The sequence below is a fragment of the Kryptolebias marmoratus genome, linkage group LG1 (assembly GCF_001649575.2).
Source record: "Kryptolebias marmoratus isolate JLee-2015 linkage group LG1, ASM164957v2, whole genome shotgun sequence".
NCBI classification, from domain to species: domain Eukaryota; kingdom Metazoa; phylum Chordata; class Actinopteri; order Cyprinodontiformes; family Rivulidae; genus Kryptolebias; species Kryptolebias marmoratus.
In genome coordinates this window covers 11,858,216-11,881,016 of record NC_051430.1, presented here as the reverse complement: position 1 = coordinate 11,881,016, position 22,801 = coordinate 11,858,216, and the positions used below count along the sequence as shown (strand labels likewise).

The window sequence follows — 22,801 nt, the reverse complement described above, 5'->3', positions numbered from 1 at the left end:
GGGGGGGGGGGGGGGGGATAAAAGGAGTAGCCGCATTTTACCGCAGACGACAGGAGCAACACCTGAGATGCCCTGGCACCTGCACCGTGCGAGTTAAAAGCCAACATTTTGTTTACTTTTTCCAACTCCTGATATTGGCACATGAACACGAACCATCCAGACTCTCAGTGCAGGTCTTTAGAAGGAAATGCTCCGGAACGACGTGTGAGCAGAGGTGGGCGACAAAATGTGCGCAGCCTGGAATACAGTTTTGCAAGCCATGCACACAAAAACTAGACCATTATGTTCAAAAACCGGCCACGCAGAACGTGTCCCCAAGGCTTGCTGGTTGCAGAAATCGGTGAGTTGGCAACTGCAAATTTGACTATTTTCTCACAATCTCTTTTCATCGCTGAGTAACCGATAGTCACGGCTAAGTGAGATACTGGCTTAAAATAGTCCCAGCCTTGTAGTGGGCATCTCAAACCCTTCTCAATATTGCCGCAGGTGTCTTGAACCCATCTCAAACTCCTCTGAATTTAATTTCTGTGAATTCCAAAGTGCTACAGCTGCATTTTGACACCTGCACGGGAGCTCTCCTCTGACAGAAAGCATCCAAGGCCACAGCTTTATTATAAACTTGCCCAAATCTACCTATTTTCATTTCAAAAGTAGATAAGATCATAAATGTGGGCGCAGCTGCCAAGGTGTGCACAAAGCAGGCTAAGATGTGTATGATGTGGGCAGAGGTTTGCAACAAGAAAAACGTACACGACCAAGCGTACATTATTGCGACCCAGTGTTTTCAAACTGTGCACGCAGAAATAAGCAGTTATTTTCAAAAAACAACCATGCAAATCGTAGCCTCATAGCTTGCTGGTCACTTAAGTCTCAAATACGCAAAATTCATTGAGACTGCAGCTGAAAATTTGCGGATTTTCTGGTAATTTTGCATAGCCAAAGAGTCTGCAACAGTCACAGCTTATTGAGATAATAGTATAAGCCAGTAAGCTTGGCTACCCGAAGATCATTTGATTTGTTTTAAATCTGTTAAATAGTTTTGTCTTGCTATGTTAACAGAACATTAAATAAAGTGAAGAATTACGGTGTCTGTCCTGTCTTTTTGAATTATCTGTGCATCCTTTTTGTTTCTACCCATTTACTTTGAACAGGTAGGTTTTTCATTTGTTGGTTTGCTTGTTTTTTTTTCCCCCCAAATGCAGCACATTTACCTAAAATCTCTTCAGCCAATAGCTTTATCACATTTGACCTCTCAAGCTTTTACTCTTTCTTTTGCATCTGAAGAGAACAACACCTACATATTACCTGCACTCAGACTGAGCGGTAAAGTGATCACTTGCTTACCAGGATGGAGGCAAATCTTTGACTAAACCGAGGATTTCTGGTCCAATTGTCGGAGATATTTTTTTGGAATCACAGCAGCAAGGACCTCGCTTTGGCTCGTAGTTTGTGGGCTAAAAAGGAACCAAATTTAATGCAACATTTGTCAACGAAAGCAGCTGCAGCACTCAGTTGCTCTGCTTTACAGATGGGCTCAGAAAATAGGGCTTATTAACACAATAAATGACTTGAATGGTGGTTAAATTTGTGTTCTGGTAAGGTCTGACACAAGTGACCTAGTTTAAATACAGAATAAGTCTTTTTTAGTCAAGCTATGTGGGGGGACTGATGTTCATCTACCAGATGTGTGCTGCCGTCCTGTTCATTAAGGAGCAGAGGTCATTAATATTTTTTTTTTTTTTGTGGGGGGAAAAGTCATTTAGTAGCCCTTGTAAGTGACAAAACATGTGCTGTGGTATGCTAATTTTCTAAGCTTTCAAACAATCAGAAAGACCTGAGAGAAAGTAACACCGTCAGTTACATCAAGCTAACAGTGCTGAGCTTACAGAGTTAAACTTGATTTAAGAAGTAACAGGATCTTCGATTTATCATTTCATGAAAAATCTATGGCTAAATTGAGTTGGCGGAAGCACAAAAACAGTGTAAAATGTGTTAGCAGAGAAAGTTTTTTTTTTTCCACAGAGATAAGATTTTACAAAAATAACCAAAGCCTGCTGGGTTTAATATTCATTCTAACTGAATCTGCAGCTCTTTGGGAGAAAATATAACTGTTCTCATAAAAGTATTTACAGGTTTCAGAATATCTGCTCCCATCCTGCAGCAAAGAGCCAGGACTGCTGAACAGCTACAATCCTACACCAGACAAGAACGGGACAACATTCCCTCCAAACCTTCAGCAGCTGCTCTCCTCAGGTCCTGGATGTTTACAGATTGTTGGTAAAAGAAGAGAAGAGGCTTCACTGATGGAAACATGATTCGGCCCCAACTTTGTTGAAATGTGTTGCTGCTATGAAACTCAAAATTACTTTATTTTCTCAAAAAACCTGGTACAATTTCTTCAACTTGACATCTGATATGTTTACTATACTGAACCATTGTAAATAAATGAGTTTAAGATTTGCAAATCATTACATTCTCTTTTTATTTCCGTTTTACACATTGTACCAACTTTTTCAGAATACTTTATATAAAAAACAGTTATGTAAAAAAAAAAGAAAAAAGAAAAACTCATTGAAACGAATGCATTTTTCATTCTGTATGGGGGATAAAAAGTAAAAGTTATCCTCTTTTTATCTACTTAATAGGCTACATAGTCTAAAAATTAACACACACTGTCGAACTGAAACTTTCTACTAACAGTCACCATGAGTTAAAACTGTAAAAAATAAAATGAAAGTAAAACTTCTTTTTTTATGAATCCAGAAATGAGAGTTAGGGATTTCAGATTTGTTGCAGATGATTTGAAGCATAAGTGACATTTTGTCTTCTGCAACATGTAGTTTGTTGGTTTCTTTTTAGTCCTAAAGTATCTGCACTGATTATTTAAAGTCATAAAACAATTACAATCCTAAATTGTAATTGTAAATCTGTCTTCAAATGACAGATTATCCAGTACCAACCACCCCAAAGAATTGAATCCAAAAAGCAGCCAAATCTGATTCAAAACAGTCCTCGTGATTCCTAAAAAGATAACAAAATCTACACGCATCTTCCAACTGGTTGTGCCACAAACCATGTATCTACAATCGTAGAGAGAGAGGACCTTCATGGAAGTTTTGTCCAAAACAACAGCAACACTGAAGTACAGATGTGCAATTAGAGAGAGAGAGGGAAAAAAAGAAACTTTTCAGTCATGTGTTTACAACACAATTAGATTCTTTCGTATTAGGAGACATGGTTTCTTTCTGCAGAACACAGACAGCCCTTTGAAAGAAGGGCCCTAATGGCAAATGTGAAGCGTGGCGGTAGAAATGTAATTGTTTGGGATTTCTTCTCCATCTCGTGAACTTGTGAGCTGTCAAGCGAGTTTTTAAAGATGATCTATCTGGCCTGAAGAGGAAGCTTAACCTTAAACAATAACTGAGGAAGAGCAAGGTGAAGGGAGCACCAACACGTACACACACACGGATGTCTCAGTGACATCTGACCTCCATAATCATACACTGCATACCCAATCTTATACGGGCCAGATGACAAATCATTTGAATAACTAGAACCTCTAGCCTACAAGAAACCTCATGCCTATTTTTATAAATGCTGTGAAAATGATACTGTTTAAACTTTACCTGATCAGCTCCAAACGGTGTGATGTTGGACTTCACAGTACCCACACCTAGTGCAATTAAGAAGAGTCCAACATAGATTACTGGGCTGCAGTACGGGCCACGGGTGGGGCAGTTTATATTAGGCGGAGGGGTGCTGTTTGTGCACTCGGGAGGCTGCACTGGAAACGCTTTCTCTTCTCCACACAGGTGTATTCTGGTGTCGTTGTTCGAAATGAAGGGGAAAAACAGCATGCCGATAAAATACAGGACTAAACTTGAGGCGATTGTCCAGAACTTGCCGAGGTAGGCGTCCGCTAACCAGCCTCCAAAAGGTGAGATCAGGTAAGTTACTCCCATGAAGACCAAAGGTGCCTGACTCGCCATGGTTCCTTGCCAATAAAAAGGAGTGCTGTTGAGAAACAGAACCAGGTTGGATGTGATGCCGTAGAAAGCAATCCTTTCCAATGATTCAGCAAGCAGGACGGCTGCACATGCGAGTCTCCTTCCCTGGAAGACTGATGGTGGTGAAGGACTGTCACCCGAGTCCAGCAGAGGGGTGCTCTCATCCGCATCCCTGTTGTTAGCCATATTGACGGAAACAGATTTATCCCCCCCAAAAAAGTGAGTTCAAACCTACAGGGGGGGGAAACACAAACATGATTAGGCCGGTAAACTAAACATTCAGCGACACTATCCTAAACAGAGAAAACATTTAACAGCGTCGAAACCACCTTATCTCAACTGTCCGTCAAAAGTTTCTTGTTAATATATGTAGAAAAAAATAAGCACTCAGTACAAACATTAAGCTAGCTGTAACATAGCTACGTTTTTACATTACCTTTAGTTGGTGAAAAGTTACGGGCGGTCTTCAGTAACCTCGGTTAGCCTGTTTAATGCTAACCGCTCAAATGTCTAGTTTCTCTCGTCTCATGTAAATACTTTTCTCAAAAGGGAACTGGAAGTACACAAAAACAGTGTCACAGTACTGTCGCGTGACACAGCGCCCAGTACAAACTGTTACATTTTGCGTTGCTGCGGAGCAGATCTGTAACTAAACTGAACGCGCCGAGAGAGACGCGTGAACAGCCGACGAACGGTCTATCTAGATGACTTGTAAATCTGTCTGGTTTACGCATGCGGTGTACCGTCAGAACGAGGAAGCGTTTGTGCGGTTCCCTTTTCTTGTAATTTATAATATCAGCCTCATTATTTTCAATGACTTTTTTGTTTTGATGTAGGTGATGAAACCCCAGAAACTGATGTTTAATAGGAAAGTCCTTTTTTTTGGCGAGGACTTAAATGATAGTTACTCCACCGGGTACGTGATGTGTTTCCAGGGAATGATGTTGGAGACGGACTTGTAAACAATATGAAGCATGGTCCGCTGATAAGATGAGGTAGCTGTGAAGTAGCACGCTGTTAGCATTACCTCAAGTTACCGGGCATAAGTCCAGGAAATGTGTTAGGAGCTCAGGTTAGCGAGCCAGCTGAAACTCGGAGCTCCTGCTTGTTGTTGTGTCGTTTGCTCCAGTTAGCAGGACACAGCAGCCTTTTGTGGAAATAATGAAATTACTCTTTCTCGCCCCTCTCAGCCCCAAAACCGGGAACCACACAACAGCCGAGAGAATAAGGTAATTTAATGGCTGCAGCAGCTGCTGTGACTTATTCATTAGCACGTAAGCTTGCTGATAGCATCGTTAATAGTTAACTAAGTCCATTTAAAAGTGGCACTGTTGTGTTGTGCAGCTCGCCACTTGGCTGCATGCATGCAAAGAGGCAGCAGTAAATCAGCTTTATGAATTAGTATGCCTTCCTTCAACGTGGCTTTATTCACTGTAACTCTGCTCAAACATGTGATCTTAAGTCATGAGTGGTGGAGGAAGTACTCACATCCTTTACTTTAGTGAAACTACATACCGTGCAGCGCACATTTAAATTAGATCCAAATGTCCTGATGTGAAATGTGACCCATCTACAAGTATAGTAGTACTAAAGCGTGAATCTCTACGGTGTATTAAAATAAAAATAAAAGTACTTTAAGAATAAACATGGGACTTGTATGTATATTTAGACTACGCAAACCAGTTTTATAAAGTCACCCAGGATGGGGGTTGCAAATTTAACATTCCACACAAACATAATTAGTTTTGTTTTATAGTTTTTTTATGATGCATATTGTGTTTGTCCCCATTCAGAAAGCCATATCTGTAAGTTAATGTGTTTATATGAATGCAAAAGCATTAATTGTATGAAACTGCATTCCTGAAAAATACAAGAAGTTAAAGTCAGGTGCTGTTAACAACTGTCAAAATCTTTGTCAGTTTCATTTTCAGTTTTGTGAATAAGCAAATGACAAATTGCCATATATAATAAAGCATCTGATTCCAAAGATAGCCTTGACTTTTCTTTGCTACATTTTTATTTTGATTGAACTGATAAATGTGATGGAGCATATTGTTTCAATTTTTAGAGAAAAAAAAAGCCATAACATAAAACACTGAAATGCTGTGTAGGTACCTAAAACTAGCATAGAAGCACTGGGTTATGTTCAAGTACTGCAAGCCATTCACAGCCAGATGTGTTTTGTGTCTCAGGTCTTACATCGAATCAGCCGGACACACTTGTGAGCTCAGAGATGCAGGACAATTTCAGTCCCCAGCTGAGGTGGCACATCTCGTATCCCGGAATCCTCCGTACGAAGGCGCACTGGCCATTCACGTTTTCAAAGCCGGCAGACTCCTGCTGGGTAAACATCCTTCTTGTTGCATGCGTTTACTTATGAGCTGACTTTACATGTCGTACCTGTTCTTGTAAATGTAATTGCATTTCTGTGTCATGTCTGCTCTTTACGATAGACGTCCAAGTGCCTTTTGGCCTCATTTTTGGCGGAACAGACATAAATGAAGATGTGAAAGATGAACGGAAGCGTGTGGTTATGGAGCAGGTGCTACTAAAAGCCAGGTGATTTTGCTGCAAGCCACTATCAGAAATAGTAGTGTGTAGGCATATAGAATTAGATAATTATTTTTATAAAATGCTTGATTCCACAGACGTGTTTGCATTTGAAGCTTACTTCTTAAAGGGATAGCTCAGATCTCTTGAAGTAGGTATCTCTGGAAAGATTAAAAATAATTAATACTGTACTTGTTGTAAATATTTTAATTCTGACCGAACTAACAAGCTAGTTCAGACCCAAGACACGGTTTTATAAACCTTTATGTTGCTATAAATTTCATATTACATATTACACAGTTATTTCTGCAGAAATATTATATGATTATTTCTCAGGTTTCCCCAGCAATGCTACCAGCTGCTGCCGCTTGTCAATAACCATAAAATTCTGCGTAAATAACTGAGTCATGCAAAGTTGACAGCAATGTAAAGGTTAAAAAATTGTGTTTGCATTAACCACTATAAAACTTTTATAATTAGAGTTGTTTTAGGAGAGCAGAAGTCCACTTTGGTGTTGCTGTCTACATAGGTGAGACGTTAATTGTTCATAACCTTTCCACAGAATCCCACTTCAAAAGATCTGAACTCTGTCACTTCAAATGAGCTCATCCTGCTAACCGTACAACTTTTCTAAGAAAAAAAGACAAAAAAACTGAAGGAAATAAGAAGACGGGATCATTACATTGATTTGTTGTCCCCATTTCTATCCTACCGTGACAAAATGTGTGTCTTATGCGAACGCTCAGCTGATTCTGTTGTTGTGAATGTGGTGTCCACGAAGCTTTACGGCCCTTTTTGTTGTATCATTTAAAGCAATTTCATTTGCAGTTTATTTAGTTTCTGTTCAAAAGGGTGTAATATGACATGTTTTTCAAACTTCCTTTTGTAGAAGTTTGATGCAGCCGTCAACATCTCGAAGTGCAAACAGGAAGTAACCATGATTACTTGCATAGCTTCATTCACATTGTTCGTGCGAAATCAAGATGACCTCTAACATTGTTTAATCACGTGATTGTCTTAAAGTTACTAACAAACCTAATGAAAGATTATCGGATCATTGCATGCTGACACATTGTAATCAACAGTTGCTGTAATTGTGTCAACATTGCAGATATTGCGCTAAATTTGATGTGGTAGTACATACACATACTCTGAGTCTTGCCACTCTTGAGATCGTGCTTAACTTGGTTAACTTGCTTAACAAGGTTTGCCCAAAACATCTGTAACTCTGTCTCCTCTCGTTATGAGAGATGATCTTAGTTTAACATTCTGCCACAAAAGGCGGTGGGCAATATGCATTCCTTCAAGGAATGGCAGTCCTTTAATATTTTAAGCATTTCTAAGAATTTCACTCAGAAATTCTAAACTATAGCTTCAGTTATTTATGCGAAAAAAAGGGGGGTCTGGGTTTCTCAGCTGCTTCCTGTCCCTGATGGATGGGATGAAAGTATGAGGCTGAGGATATGCAATCCAACTCCAGCTGTGAGGGCTGAGTTTGTTTTTTAACAAAGAATATTCATCAATACGGTGCGCTGTGACCTGGCGTCAGACTCTGCTACATTTCATTTTTTAACTAAAAGGGCATGGTAGTGACTTCATCTCGTAAGTCTGCGAGTCTGAGGGTATAATTGCCTTCTTGGAGGAATGGGAGTCCAGCTCATTCAACTTCAAACATCTCGATCCGTGCAACTCCCCCTGCTTGTGCCTCTTCACACCAACTTTGATCGTGAAATTCGGTCACCTCACAGAGCCTGTCGGCCTATTTAATAATGCACTGCCACACAAGCAAATTAATATGCCCCCACTGATTTTTGCCCCACATTCCCTTCATTTTTTCCCCCCTCTTTTGTGTTCTCTCTGTTTGTCCTGAAGTCCTTTATGTGCCCCAAAGCCACATTCCCTGCTTTCATTCCTCGCTTATAGATAATGGCTAACGACATGACGCATTGCACTCGGAGTAATAGACGCCATGTTGGAAGTTACTGTACTGAGCTGTTGTGACAAAGTTACATTTGTCAAATGCAAACGTGCGATTGGAAGAAAATGGTAAAAGATTTTTTTTTTTTTTTTTTTATGACAGGTTGTTAAGGGGAACCAGGTGTTTGAAGAGCTGGAACTTAAAAAATTGTTGAATTCGTACAAGATGAAGGCACTAGTTACGTGGTGATCCTAACTGATTCCTTTGCTGATGCTGTTCGTGCTTAGGCCTGTATGTTTTATTAGCACTAGCTCATAAACTAATGTCCAAATCAGTTGTTTATAAGTTCTTATACAGATTAGAGCAGCTCTAAGATCAGTTTCTCTGTTAGGCTACGTGGAAGAAAATAATACTGGAGTTTTGTCTCAATATGTAGACTATCAGTGTATCGAAACATCAATTCTTTTTTTTATTGTTGTAATAAAAAAAGAATTAGGAAAAACATATAGAAATAAATACCAGTGACTCTTTCCATTTATGTGTTTTTTTGCCTGTTTCTTTTCCTTTTTTTTCCTGTTATGGTCACATAAGACACTGTTACGCTTTTATCACACAATATCTTTCCACTTCTGCTTTCCAGTAAATAAAATATCAATAATAATACAATTCAGATAATCAACTGCGTGCACCTGATCTCTACACTGGGTGCAGTTCGGGCTGAATAAAGCACGTAGCTTCCAACATGGCATCATTCACAGAATACTCCACTGTGTAGTGTCATTCTGCCATTTTCCATAGATTGATGTTTTTCTTTCACCGCTGCCGCTTTCTCTGGTGTTTTTCTAAAAAAAAATCTTTGCTTTACAGAAATGCCATTTGCAGCAATAATAACAGTCTTCTCTTGTTCCCAATCAGGTTTGCCGTCGCATTTACTGATAAACTGAAAGAGGAGGCAGAACTGTTTCTGGTATGATTTGACTCTCTTTGCATTTAGATTCAGAAACACCCCTGTTGGTTTATTCTGGATGTCGCTTTTATTTTCAGACAGTCTGTCGAAGGAGAAACTGATAGTGTTGCTCCGGGTTGCACAAGTGAAAATGTGCCTGAAAAGCTTGAGTAACGAGAAGTGATGTTTTGATTCAATCTAAGACAGAATGGGGTTCTAAAGAGACTTTTTTTTTTTTTTTGACTGATTTGGGTCACTGATGGCAATCAACTTCAGATCAGCATAAAGTAAGGCTGCGCTAAAGAGTTGCATTCACCATGCCGCGTACCTGCTGTTTAGAAAGGATTTTTAAAAATGCACTTGTTCATTTTTTGATTTGATCACTTTGCAAAGTGTTATTAATTTGATCAAATTAGGACAGCCTTGAGTATCAGAAATATTACAGATGATAGGTTGTTTTTTTTTCATCTTTCTAATCCTTCTGCTAGGACTTTTTTTATTTGCAGACTATTTAAAAATGTAGATCCCTCACCTTTTATAGGCCACCTTTTTAAATCTTCAGATGAACCATTGCATTGTCCTCTTTTTTCTTTGGGGTGCAGAGGTCACTGTGTTTGGACAAATCTGTGGAGCAAAGTGTAGTTCAATAAAAGCTAAATGTGCAAAAATTATTTTAATCTGTGGAATTATTTGCAAAGTGACCAGCAGCCCATCGAAGACCATTTGACACCATAATGACTTTGAGAGAATTGTAACAAATAAAGCAAGAGAAGCTTTTTGATTTGGAGTCTAGAGCCAGAGGTGTTTTGGAGGCCAGCTTCTTGTGGTCATCAGTGGTATTGCAGTTAAATGTATTTCCTTTGTTTACTTCATGGCTCCTCTTGGCAAAAGCCATCTTTTATTTACAGCCTATAGTTTCAGTCAGGCAGCGCCAAATTAATATTTCTTCATGTGCCTTATTGCTGGTTAATCGCCACTGATTATCTTGGGAGATGTTTTAATTTGAACAGGATATTAATTCTTTCTTCAGTCAGATTACTTCTTTAACAAACATGCAACGCTGGAAAAGGAAGAACTGAAAACATTTTTTTGTTAGTCTGGCATTAAAACAGCATCACAGAGTTTTATTTTCAGATTAGATTCCAGCCATAGGCTGCGAACTGAAGCAAGTGGCGTTGCTTTATCTCCGCCATTTAAGTGCTGACAGGAGGCTGACGAGGCGGGCACTGAGAGGCATCGCTCGCTTTTTTTTATTGTGACACAAAACACACATAGTTGATGGATCTGGTGTGATAACATCCAGTCAATTTATTTTCCATCCCCCTTGATTTATATTGCAATGCTCCCATTATCTTATCAACTGCTTCCCCGACTCCCCCCTTTTTTTTTTAAAGTTTGTTTTTAGTTTTAATATGCTTTGAGCACAGAGAACATCAAATATCTGTTTTTATTGTGTGCCATGAAATGAGAGCAGCACAAACAGTAACTATCAAATGTAATTGTATAAACAAACGTGGCCAGTCCGAACTGAGAGATACGTTTGTGTCCTTATTTGTGTTTCTGTGTTTTTGTGTTCCCTTATCTCCCTTCTTTATTTTGCTTTCCTGAAGGTTGCCCAGAGCAGTAAAATCTACGTACAGCCTCAAGGTAAGATGTGCAGGTTGATTATTCCCGCTTGATGCGCTGCATTCTTTACTTACCATTGAAGTGACTTTAACAGCTTTTTTTTTATTATTATTATTCCTTCTCAAATCAGACTTGTTGCTGTACAGAGCTGCTTTTTCCATTTGCGTTCTTTTTTTTTCTTCAGTAGACATTATGACATCTAGGGCAGCCCAAATAAAAACTCTTTCATGTCGTCTCCCACCAAAACTAGTGTTCCTACCCAGAGAGGCTAATGGCTGGGGATGAAACGACAACCTCTGTGTACGGCTTTGATTTGGTGGTAAAACAGTTTCACCAGCAGCCAATCACATGAGTCCGTGTAACCGGCGTGGCTGACCCTTGATCAGTGAAAACTCATTTATTAATGCTGACCACCAGATGCTGTAGTTATCACACGGAAAGTTATTTTTCTTAATCAAGCAAAAAATAATGATTTTTGAATCGCAAATAACTTATTTATTGATGACCAGAATAGGACTTATCGAGTGTCTTGAGATTTTCATGAGCTTATGTTTATTTTAAAGGTATCCAGACGGAAGTGGCAGAGAAACTCTGCTGGGCTGACTTCCTGAGGAGCTCAGGTACTGTTTGCTCTTTATGTAGGCTCTTATAACCCCATTGTGGATGAGCGCCAAAAAGATCATTAAATATAATGGCATATTTTCATAGTATTTGTAACAAAGAGTTAAAACAATAAATAAAAATGAATAAAATTAGTAAAAAGGTTGTTTAATAGGATTTTTAGCTAAGTTTGTGTACAAAAACTGCTTATGATTGTGGGTTGAAAGCTGAAAGGTTTGGGGACAACTGATCTACATGTCTCACTCAGTGAGCAGGAGGATTATTTACATGTCATTAAAGGTATATCGTTCGTTGAAGGAACGCATATCGTCCGCAGCCTTTCATTCACTCCAGGGTTTTAAACTAACAGCATCTTTTGCTGAAAAATAACGGAGCTGTAGCCGCGTTGTTCAAACCTCGAAAATAACGTTACGCACAATCTCACGCTCAGAGCATGTGTTGGGAATGACTCTCAGCTACTACCACCTCCATTTTCAGCTGATTATCTGTAAAAGTGAGTGATTAGATGTTGTGGCTGTGTCCACTCCCAAAAAGAGGTGTGCATCCAATGATTAAATTCTGAAAGATTCCTTAAAATTCACCCAGTGGATCAGGAGATGTACGAGCAACTCACAAATAGGGTTGAAAAAGCAAAGGCTAAAGGTTTAAACAGTCTCAAAGTAATGTGTATTTAGTCACAATAACTAAAATTGACTGAGGTCCTAAATGTATTGTCAGAGATGTACAATAATGCAATTATTATGGGATACTGAATATTTTGGATTTACCAGAAATGTACAAATATGTTACATTTTGCAATCTTCCACATCATCCTCTAGAATTTAAGCACCGAACACATTTAAAACACATCCTTCTCCCCTTACCATTCTTTAATGTAACTGTACCTAGGTCTGAATTATAAAAGCTTTATGTTTCGTGGTTGAATTACATTTATCAAAACCTGTTCAGTCGGAATTGAATCTCTAAACATTCACGACAATTCCACATGTGATTGTAAACATCAGCAGAGCCACTGAACAACTATTTCTCCCTCCTTGTCTCTCTAATTAAAATGGCTCAGCAATTGTACATCTCACCTTTGCAAACATCCTGGTATTTAAATGGAATTTGGCAAGATGATGTCCATCCCGAGTACAGTGCTGCTCACAGAGAGAAGAAGGACAGTGAGTATCAGCTCTCAAGCCCAGGGCTGTTCATCACCGTGTTTCACAACAGCTCCCACTAATACAGATTTTTCCTTGCACTAATTTCTCCATTTGTTATACTCCAAACAGAAGACTCCACTACTGCAGGGTTACTCAGATGTGCTGAAAACTCTATAATATGACTCATCGTTGTCTTTATAGTCGTAAACATCGTTCCACTTTCTGCATATAGGCTGTTTGATGCTGGGGTTGTGTTAGTTCATTTTTGTCCTTCTTATTTGGTCACTTTACCAACATATAGTTGACTTGCAGGCCGTCACAGCAGAAAGCTTCATTCAGTGTAATCTGATCTAACATTTAGGGTTTATTGTTGAAAATTGTTGTTTTTTTGTTTGTTTGTTTTTTCAAATTCTGCTTCACGCTTCTCAGGTTCTCTTTATTTACAATTTGATTGGTCTGCCTTAGCTCTTTCTCACATTTCTTGTTGATTTGCTCATGAACAACTTTGCTCGTGTTTTAGTTTGTTGTAGTTAATGTTAAGAAACGACGTGCGCTTCAGTACAAGTCCTACCTGTGTTTTCTCCTGTCGTCTCTCACTCTCCGTCTGCCTTTAGACGTGCTCGTGGCACAGCAGGGAGCGCCGTCTCCTGCCTGCACTCTTTTCCTCCCATAACGCTGCATATTGTTTTCTTTTTTTCTCCCGCCCTTCCATCTGGCGTGGCATAAATTGATAATTTCTAAAGAGCAAAATCTAGAGTGCAATCTATTTACGCATGCAGAGTGAAGATTTTGTGGAGATTCGGGAGAAAACACGTTACCTCGGTGCGGGCCGACGCAGCAGCGACACATGGTGAAAAAAGCCCGCAGCTCGAAGAGAAAAGAGACAGAAACCCTCCAGCCTGAACGGAGACACATGGCTGAATTCACCGTGTCCCTGTGTTATCCTTTACGTCCCAGTTGCTTCCTCCAAGGTTATAAACCTAAACATTAAAACTCGGCAACTTTCCGGGCTTTAAAGCCACTTTATATGTACAGAACTCCACTTTGCTTTTTTTTTATTTACCCCAGCTCTGTGCCTTGTGTCAAATTAAGGGAACAGACCAGAATCAGGTACGACGCAGAGTGATAATTCGTTGTATCCCTAAAGAATGAAGGGAAACAAGCAGTTTGCAAGCAGAATCATTTTCATAAATAATGTGAATCTTGGTTAAATTAACAGGATGTCAAGAATTATCAAAAAGAAAGTAAAGCTTCACAAGACGGTGTTTGGTAACATATTAAAATAAAAGAACATCACCGTGGAGCACTTCATACGGACTGCTTCTGTTGTTTCTACATAATTAGTGGGGCCATCAGAATAATCACTAAACACTTTTAACGATGAAGAAGGCCGACATGGCAGCAGACAACAAAAATATACCAAGTAGGAAAAACAACAACGACAGGAGAGCTACAACACTGGACATCCATGCAGAGCAGGTAACAGCAGAACGTGACAATGACTGAGAGAAAACAGGAGCGTAAATATGCTGGGAAGGCCGACGAGAAGCTCTGTGTTTTCATGTGTTAAAGCATGCATGCACTGACACATTTTAGAAGATAAAAAGTAATGTGTTATTTATTCTGATGACACATTTTCCTCTCTGCCTGTTTATCCTAAACCTCATTTGTGTCTGTCAACTTTTAATTCAGTATGAAAGATAAGATCTGCATCATTTTGGGTTTTATTGCTTTCAAGATTAGTAAAGCTTGTCTTCTATTCTCTAAGCACTTTGGTCAGAAGTGTTTTGTTTAAACATAAAAAAGCATAACTTGCCCATTTCTATTCCAGGCATCTTTTGTTCTTTTTTGTTATTTTACGCCACTCAACAGATTATTAGGAGCTGTTCGAACAAATGTGTGTCGCACACTTGCAGATACGCTGAGCAAACGTCCTCTCTGAAATCAAAGGCGAATAGCCCAAATTGGTTCACATGCAATCCTCTCAGTGCTCTCTAAAGATGATTTATACAATTTGACTTTTTCATTTTTTTCCCAAAGGAACAAAGAAACGTGTCCGTGATCCAGTGAACGTCTTTGTTTCTGCTCATTTGGTCAGCTTTCTGTTTCCATCTATCTTACATGATGTTTTTCTGCACTTTACTCTGATGTGGTGACACGACTTCTGAACTCCACTGACCAGTTCTGACCGAAGCGAGGACCTTTAATATTTTTACGCAAATATAAGAGCTTTGCGGACAATCGGCTCCTAGGATCAGGGTCAGGACCCAGAGCTGACACTGTCATTTTAAGATGCTCTTAATAGCATTAAAGGAGCTGCTTCAGCCTCCTGATCTGGACTTATCTGGCAGCAGGGGATTTCCCTGGACTGTCACTGTGCTTGTTGGAAGCACGTGCTGGGCTTTGTCTGTGTGGAGTTATGGTCAAAAGGGTTTGTTTCCCAGTTTGTGCAGCACTGAGCAGTTTTTTGTTTTTGTTTTTTTTTACAGAATCCGCACCTATGTTTAGTTTTTTTATTGCCTGTTGCCAAAGGCAGTAATGCATTGTGTCTGTGTGAGTGGGCAGATTTAAAGAAACTCTCAGAATGCAATCATTAGAAGACCATCTACAACTGATTAACTATTAATCCCATTTTAGCACCACAGTTAAGAAATTTTAGCAAGCACAAAAATGGCTATGACTTGGCTAATTTTACAAATATTAAGCTCAGATTCCGTGTGGTAGTAGCTGAGAGTGATCCCTAACACATGCTATAAGCCCTTACTAATTGAGTGAGATCTGCTTTTAAAACTTAGCATTAACTGTTGGAGTCAACTCTGCCTGTGAGCAATATATCCCACAAACCACTGGACAGATTTAAATGAAACTCTCAGAAAACAATCATTGGATGTACATCTACAACTCATTAAGTTTTGGAGTCAACCTAATCCAAGATGGGCATCACAACCAACTGAGCTCACGAAAGAAACGCAAAAATGGCTATAATGAAGTGAATTTTACAGATACTCAGTTCAAGTTTTTGTGTAGTAATAGCTGAGAGTCATACCCAACCCAGTTAGACAAAGTAACAAGAAAATATTCCTTACATCTTACTTTTTCTATCCTACTACTCCTTACATTGTGGATAAATGTAAAATAACCTCAGTCCTGGACAGTTCCTTTGGTAAAATGCAGTGCTGTAATAACATGTTTAAACTTCCTGGCGTTTAAGGCTGAGAGGTTAATGCTTGGGATGCCTTCAAAAATAAGGAATGATCTTAGCCTGATGCGTTTGCAGGTTTAGATGCATTACTTTAGTTTTGGCATTGAGAACAGCTGCACGCCTGCCAGTTTCTGACTTAAGTCCAGATTTATCATCACAGTCGGATGGTCTGAACATAATACAGCACTGTGTCTCATTTAAAGCTAACTTCTTCAAATATTTGATGTCTTTAGCCAGGGTTTACCGGGTTTACTGGGTTTTTTTTTAATGAGCAAATTGTCATCCAGACGACGTTGCATTTCACACTGTTCGGGCTGCAACCTTCCAGCGCTTTCAGCAAACCGCTTCACTGTTGCGTCGTGTGAGCATATTAGTCACTGCCGTTTCTTTTTTCCCCGTGACCTTGGGTGATGTATTGCTTTCATTATCTCCTGATGTACTTGGGAAGTTCATTATGCAGTGTTTTGATATTGTGCCGCTGTCTGTCTGTGTGTCTGGCCGGGCTCCAGGTGTGAGGAGCGAGCGCGTGGACGAGCTGCGCATCTTCCTGTTGGTCTGTGGCCTCAGAAGAGTCAAGGACCCGCTCTATTTGGTGGAAGTTTTTTCAGGTTTAACTTGAAATGTATTATTTTGTTGTCTTTTTATTTTTTATTTTTTTCATTTTAGTGATGAATGCACTGGAAGAGAAAAACAGACTACACAGTTAATTAAAATGTCAAGGGCAAACTTTTGACGGCTAAATTGTAAACTCTTGAAATAACTAGCGTTAGAGAAGGTGTCCTCAATAATTAAATAGGATGGAAGGTATCTACAGTTGACTTTCACCTGTGTGAAATTTTATGTAAAAGCGCAAAAAAGACTGTTATCCCGTTTTGTAGCATTTTTCATGATGAATATCCTACATATGTATAAATCCAGCCGTGAGACTGGTATTGATTCAGATGATTGCCTTTTTCCCCCACTTCATTTTTCTTTCACAGCACACAGTTATGGTAATAAGACAGCACTAGATGGCGTCAAATTGTATAATAATGTTTAGACAAGCTATTTCTTGGAATCAGAGTGTACAGCTCCCATTTAAAACCAAACGAAGACTGTACATTTGTAAGGTTTTTATGAAAATGTGGCTTTGCAGCTTTTTAGAACTCAATTGCTGTTTTCATTTACATTCCTTCCTTCTATGTGTGTGTGTCTTTCAGGTTGGCACTGTAAGAATCTGCTGAATATATTGGTCGTCATTGGACCAAAGGTAAGTAGACATTAAATAACAACTTGGTTCCCCCTCACCCCCCGTCCTGAAAAAGCATTTCCTGTGCTATTGAGTGTCCACAGACATCTACCTGCCTTGGGAATTCAAAAAGCCTCTAATTGGCTGTAGCAGAGATACAGGCTGAGGAGAAATGCCTTCAGTGTCAGCAGCAGTAATTAACCTTTTTTTTTTAACATGGTTTTGTGTATATCTGTATCGCTGTTTGCTAAAGACTGCCGACCCCTGGACAACCTCCCACATAAATGGAGATATACAGTATCTGGAAAAGTGCCTGTTTGAATTATAGACTCGGTTTGTTGCCCAGCCACACACCATTCGTACATGGGTTCTGTTTGTCTCCCCTGAAAGATATTTAATTGATATTTCAGTCATTCTGAAGTGGGGATCTGTGCAAAATTTAATAAACAGTTAATATCTTACCTGTTGTAGATAGTTGCTTGAATCGCCCCAGTTTGGAGAAATCCAGTTTAAGTTTGACAGGCCTGACGAGCTAACGGCTAATCTGAACACAGCCAAGACCAAAACAGGTCGCTGCTGTCTTCCAACACCTCCAATCCTCCAAACTACACAGCAATTCATGTTGAGCAGTCATCTCGAACCGGTCCGCTCATTCTCCTCTGACATTAACGAGACTTGTTTTGTCCACATGATTGCTGCTCTCTGGATATTTTCCCTTTTTTGGACCATTTTCTTTAAAACCTTAGAGATGGTTTTGTGTAAAACTCAGATCAGCAGTTTCTGAAGTCGGCAGATCAGCCCTTCTGGCACCAACAATCACGCTACATTTAAAGTCGCTTAAATCCCATTTCTTCCTCATTTTGTTGCCCGGTTTGAACTTCAGCAAGTCGTCTTCAACACGTCTACATGCCTGAAGGCATCAAGTTGCTGCCATCTCGTTGGCTGATTAGCCATTTGTGTTAACAAGCAGTTAAACAAGTGTACCTAATAAGGGGCCAGTGAGTTTATATGTGTGTGTATGTATGTATATATATATATATATATATATATATATATATATATATATATATATATATATATATATATATATATATATATATATATATATATATATATATATGTATATGTATGTATATATATATATATATATATATATATATATGTGTGTGTGTGTGTGTGTGTGTGTGTGTGTGTGTTCATTTTTTCTAGCAGCTCTGTCAGGCAAAAAGGTATATGTTCTGCCTGTAGTTTTACTCAAAAGCAGCTCAATTAGATGTAGCCAAGAGCACAAGAGCACATGCATCTTACCGCCGCTTCTTGCATCGCTACGCTTTGTTGGTCTTTGATGAAATACTTCAGTGGAAGCGGAGACGTGTGATTCATCTCACTCCGAATCACATTAGAGGCTGTTTGTCTGCGAAATAAATAGGTCTCACTGTCATCAGTGTTATTATTATTAAAAGATGTCGGTATCGTCACACAGTTTCTCGTGTGTTAATTTGACGGATAAACACAAACTGTACATAAGAGAGGAAGCGAAAGAAATACCAAAAACTGGGAGCAGGAGGTACGATGAGACATGCCCCGCACAGAGTATAATGGCGTACTATAAATTCTCCCTCATAATAAGCACTAGCAGTGCAACATCTGTCAAGAGGAGAATTCAGGTCACTGATGTTTGTCAGCAGTGACACATCTTACTCTTCTTTAACCGGGCTCTGTATATCATTTTGTACGACACTCTGTGCTTTAGGTTCGCATAAAATAAAAAAAAGACTAGTTTCTTGTGTGAATTTGTCATTTTAAATAAAAGAGAATATTACAAGACTCGCATCATTTTGGGGGGCTTTAAGCTGCAAAACGCATACAGTGTATTTTCACATAAGCCAAATGGTTCCTTCTTCCCCGCAGGATATACGCTGTCTCCTACAGATTGACAGAAAGATGAATAGATTTTTTATCGATACCTTATGAGAAATTGTTTTTGTCCCGGCAGCAGTTTAAAAAACAATAAACTAACCACTGCAATAAGATAAATCCCAGATTGCACCAGAATACCCAAAATGCTCTCAGTTCAGATTCGCTTTAATGCTACAACCTTCAAAACAAATTAGATATAGACATAAAATAAGGGGGAAAGGTAGCAGCTTGCTTGGTGGCATTTCTGACCCAAATTGCTTCGCTTTGACTTGTCTTTAGGCAGGCTAATGCACACAAATCCCACATTGCAATTAATCAGATTGGCCTCCCGCCCCATCCTGACCCCAATCTCTGAAAATACTGGGTTTTCCAGCCAGCGACTTCCTCATTGTAGAAGTTATTGTGTTGTTGTTTATGTGTCTGATTAAGGCTTTGTTGGGAGTCTTGATGCAAACAAAGCTTTTGAGACACCAAAACCAGAGGGTTTAATTGTTCTTCTAATCTTTATATCAGCTTATTCATTTGTTTCACAGATTGATCCTGTGCTTACCGCTGAAGTGGAAGCTGTTGTTAAAAGGTAACATATTTGATACACAAATAGTGTTGCAGCCACGTGCTTTTTTTTGTGCCTGGCTCCCCACTCCCAAGCCTTGTCCGGTTCTTCCTCTATTTTTTTTTTTTTTTGCCAAAGGCTTTTATGACAACAAAGACCTCTGCTGCAGGAAGCTGCCCTCTCTGGTTAAGACTTCACCTGACCTCTTTGTGCGTGTCGAACAGTGCAGCCAAGTGTCCTACCCTGATGCTCGTCATTGTTGTTCAGCATCATTCACGCCTTTGTAAGCCCCAAGTCACGCAGAACTGAGTTTTGCCTCTGCCTCTGCCTCTGCAGAACAACAGGGGTCTACTTGGCACAGGAGAGGAGCCAACTGGAGCTGCACGCCGCCATGAAAAGGTGCTTCGCCGTGGTCAACAGCTCACTTTCAGAGGGCATGTCAGCAGCCGTCCTGGAGGTAAACCTCTTCAAGGCTTGTGGGTAATTGGATAGCAGCATGTGCTGATTACAGCAAAAATGACTAGTTTCTTAATGGGCTGCCGCTTTATCAAGGTGTTTGCAAAGACTTTGTCATCCAAAGCCCTTTTAGATAAATCTAATCCATGCGATTCTTTAAACAGGTATTTATCTGTTTGTTGCTTAGCTACAATGTTATCAGGCATATTCAAGGACTATTACCCAAATTAATTGCCTGACTTCAATATGTCTATTCCTAAGTGAGCCAAACCTCCAAATCCACTTAATCTCATTTAAACACAGTCAATTAAGAGAATCCACAGTGGGCTTAAAGTCTTATTAGTATGTTAGAATGTTTCACTCAGCAACCTGCTGAGGCTGATACAGACAGCGAGCTCTGGAAGGGAATCAGAACCAGAAGCAGAACAGCAGATTGGACAAATCTCTCTTAGTTTGTTTTATTTCTCTCTCTCTTTTTCTTGTTAATATGGATAGCATGACTTTCAGTGACTTTCTGTATTTTTCTCACAGGCAATGGATCTCAGGGTGCCTGTGTTGGCAAGAGACATCCCAGGAAATGCAGCTGTGGTGCAACATGAGGTCACTGGCCTGCTGTATTCATCTCCTCAGGTATATGGTGTCTGACCTGGTCGGTGCTTATCTCAAACCCCTATAAGCTATGTTGCCCACAAACACACTGACTGTTTACTGAAGCGAAAGCAGCTACTGCCACTGTTTGTCACATCAGCTCACCAGAAAAGTTCTTACAGCAGCTAATGAGCGCTGGAAAACTGATACAGGTGCGGAAAGTGTGTATGTCTTTGTAATAATTAAAGACGTAAAGTAAGTAATTAAATTAAATCAGCAATTCTGCATCACTTTACAACATTTTGAACTAATAGTTCTTTTTCTGATTTCATTCTAATCCTGCTCAGATTAAAATCAAAAGGTGCAGCCATTAGAGAAAAGAAATCAATGACGTCACATGCATTCCTAAACTCTGCGGCAAAATGAAAAGTGTAAAATAGGGGGGAAAAAAATCATTTTAGAGTGCTTCTCAGTTTGCCGTTTAATAACATTTGTTGCAAAGGGAGGATAACATATGCTACAGCCAGTTGACAGGGGGCTTAAGCGCGGCGCTGTCAGAACGCCACGCTGAGGCTTCATGTCGCTGTGATGACAGAGATAAGTCCTCTCTGCACGTGTGCTCAGCTGACACACAGCTACGAAGGTCACACGGGCGGCTGCGGCAACTCGGGCCAGATAAACTATGACCTCTCAGCTGGAGCCGACGGCCAGCGAGCGCCGATCTGTCGGCCAAACTTTCACTCAGGGCGAGCATTAAGGAAAGTGTCAAAAGGAATAAATACCGCGAGTGCTCCAAAAGCTTTGAACGGCGATAGGGCTTTTCCTGCCTGGCTCTGTAATTCGCACTAAGAGTGGCATAATTATAAGCAGTTTGCTTATAAGTTGAGTTTTAATCCCATTGCTGAAGATTTATAGCTCTCATATGGCCATACAGAAGAGCTGTTTGCTACCAAGAGCCTCTTCAGACATAATCACATCACTTGAAGTGAAGAGTGAAATAGCCTGCTGACTGACAGTGGCTAAAACTTTGCGTGGCCGTTGGCTCAGCGTAGCAAGAAATGTTGGCCGCCGCGTTGCAACAGCACTTCAAGGCAATGTGGCTTCATTTTGCTACTTCAGCCTGCAGAGCCAAACAATGAGCAGCTAGGGTTCTCGGTGATGTCTAGATAAAGAAGAAAAAGACAAAACATGCGGCACCATTACTCTTGCTATGACAAATTAGTATTCTAATTCATTTTCCCTCCCTGACAGATTAGGCAGGCTTGCTTAGCTGTAACAAAACATTATTTGTTGTCCCTTTCTTTACCAGCAAATGAGAGATGGAAGCTTAAAAATGGGAATTAAAAAGGTCTGTTGGCCATCTACATTTGGATCCAACGCCCTAAATATCTTCTTCCTTTGGCAGTTTTTTTTAGGCACTTTTGATGTATTTACTAATCAGCGCATGGGCTTCTATCCGAGTTCTGTTCTTGTGCCTGGGATCTTCTTCTATGCTTTAAAATAAACATAATGTATCTCCAGGCAACTTCACTGGTAAGCTTTATGTGGCTGTTGGCTGTACATGAGACGGATCTTTTTTGGCTTTATCCTTTCCAGGAATTTGTGCACCAAGCTCAGAGGCTGCTGTCAGATCACGAGCTCAGAGAAAAAGTGGTAAGGAATGGAAAACTCTACGTGGGAAAGCACCACAGCCTGAAACAGGAGCGAGAAACCTACCAGCGACTGGTGGACACCCTGCACTCAGCGTAAGATGAGAGCGATCATCCCTGTGCTGTGAACTACCTTGGAAACTTGAGCAGCTGAAAACGGGACATCACATATAAACTTTGTACAAGTGGAATACTTTTTAATCATATTTATTTGCATAAAAACCATGTTTTATTTGCACAGCAAGAATGAAAAAGATGCTGCGGGTCACTTTTAAACAAAAATCATGATGCAGATGTTTTTTGCTTGTCACATTTATATAATTTATGCATGTGAAATTGGTATTAAATTGTTATGTATATTTTAAAAAATAAAACACAAGACTTACTGTTAA

General features: G+C 39.8%; 2 protein-coding genes across 9 annotated transcripts in view; one reads left to right on the top strand and one right to left on the bottom strand.

The window, feature by feature from the left end:
* The window catches only part of slc15a4 (solute carrier family 15 member 4), a 27,974-nt gene extending 22,828 nt beyond the window's left edge, over window positions 1-5,146 (bottom strand). For 2 of the 4 annotated variants that reach the window (XR_001808601.3, XM_037977036.1), the window contains exon 1: window positions 3,627-4,193. Coding sequence is in view for 3 of the 4 variants with exons in the window: in XM_037977036.1 (XP_037832964.1) it covers window positions 3,627-4,193 (567 nt within the window). In the remaining variant the exon portion in view is untranslated. Of the gene's footprint in view, window positions 1-3,626; window positions 4,239-4,443; window positions 4,627-5,034 lie in introns of those variants that run through there. The other 2 variants (XM_025006163.2, XM_017417172.3) reach the window with 2 other exon arrangements.
* glt1d1 (glycosyltransferase 1 domain containing 1) lies at window positions 4,735-22,801 on the top strand. 5 transcript variants are annotated; one of them, XM_017417173.3, is made up of 14 exons: window positions 4,735-4,923; window positions 5,198-5,236; window positions 6,200-6,351; window positions 6,461-6,566; window positions 7,447-7,488; window positions 9,391-9,442; window positions 11,032-11,068; window positions 11,611-11,667; window positions 16,525-16,623; window positions 17,215-17,264; window positions 19,697-19,740; window positions 20,053-20,173; window positions 20,704-20,802; window positions 22,357-22,801. In XM_017417173.3, exons 1-14 carry the CDS (start codon window positions 4,847-4,849, stop codon window positions 22,507-22,509), a joined length of 1,128 nt encoding a protein of 375 aa, XP_017272662.1. In that variant the 5' UTR covers window positions 4,735-4,846; the 3' UTR covers window positions 22,510-22,801. The 5 variants fall into 5 exon arrangements, with proteins under 5 accessions (XP_017272662.1, XP_017272663.1, XP_017272665.1 ...); XM_017417176.3 differs by having other exon boundaries at window positions 4,870-5,002; XM_017417174.3 differs by lacking the exon at window positions 7,447-7,488.

What these genes read in the sequence shown, in the direction of transcription:
- glt1d1 (XM_017417173.3), top strand. Translation starts at nt 4,847, where the DNA reads ATGAAACCCCAGAAACTGATGTTTAATAGGAAAGTCCTTTTTTTTGGC. An exon ending in AATGATAGTTACTCCACCGG is followed by an intron (nt 4,924 to 5,197) that starts GTACGTGATGTG and finishes CGCCCCTCTCAG; the next exon opens with CCCCAAAACCGGGAACCACA. An exon ending in TGACTTCCTGAGGAGCTCAG is followed by an intron (nt 11,668 to 16,524) that starts GTACTGTTTGCT and finishes GCCGGGCTCCAG; the next exon opens with GTGTGAGGAGCGAGCGCGTG.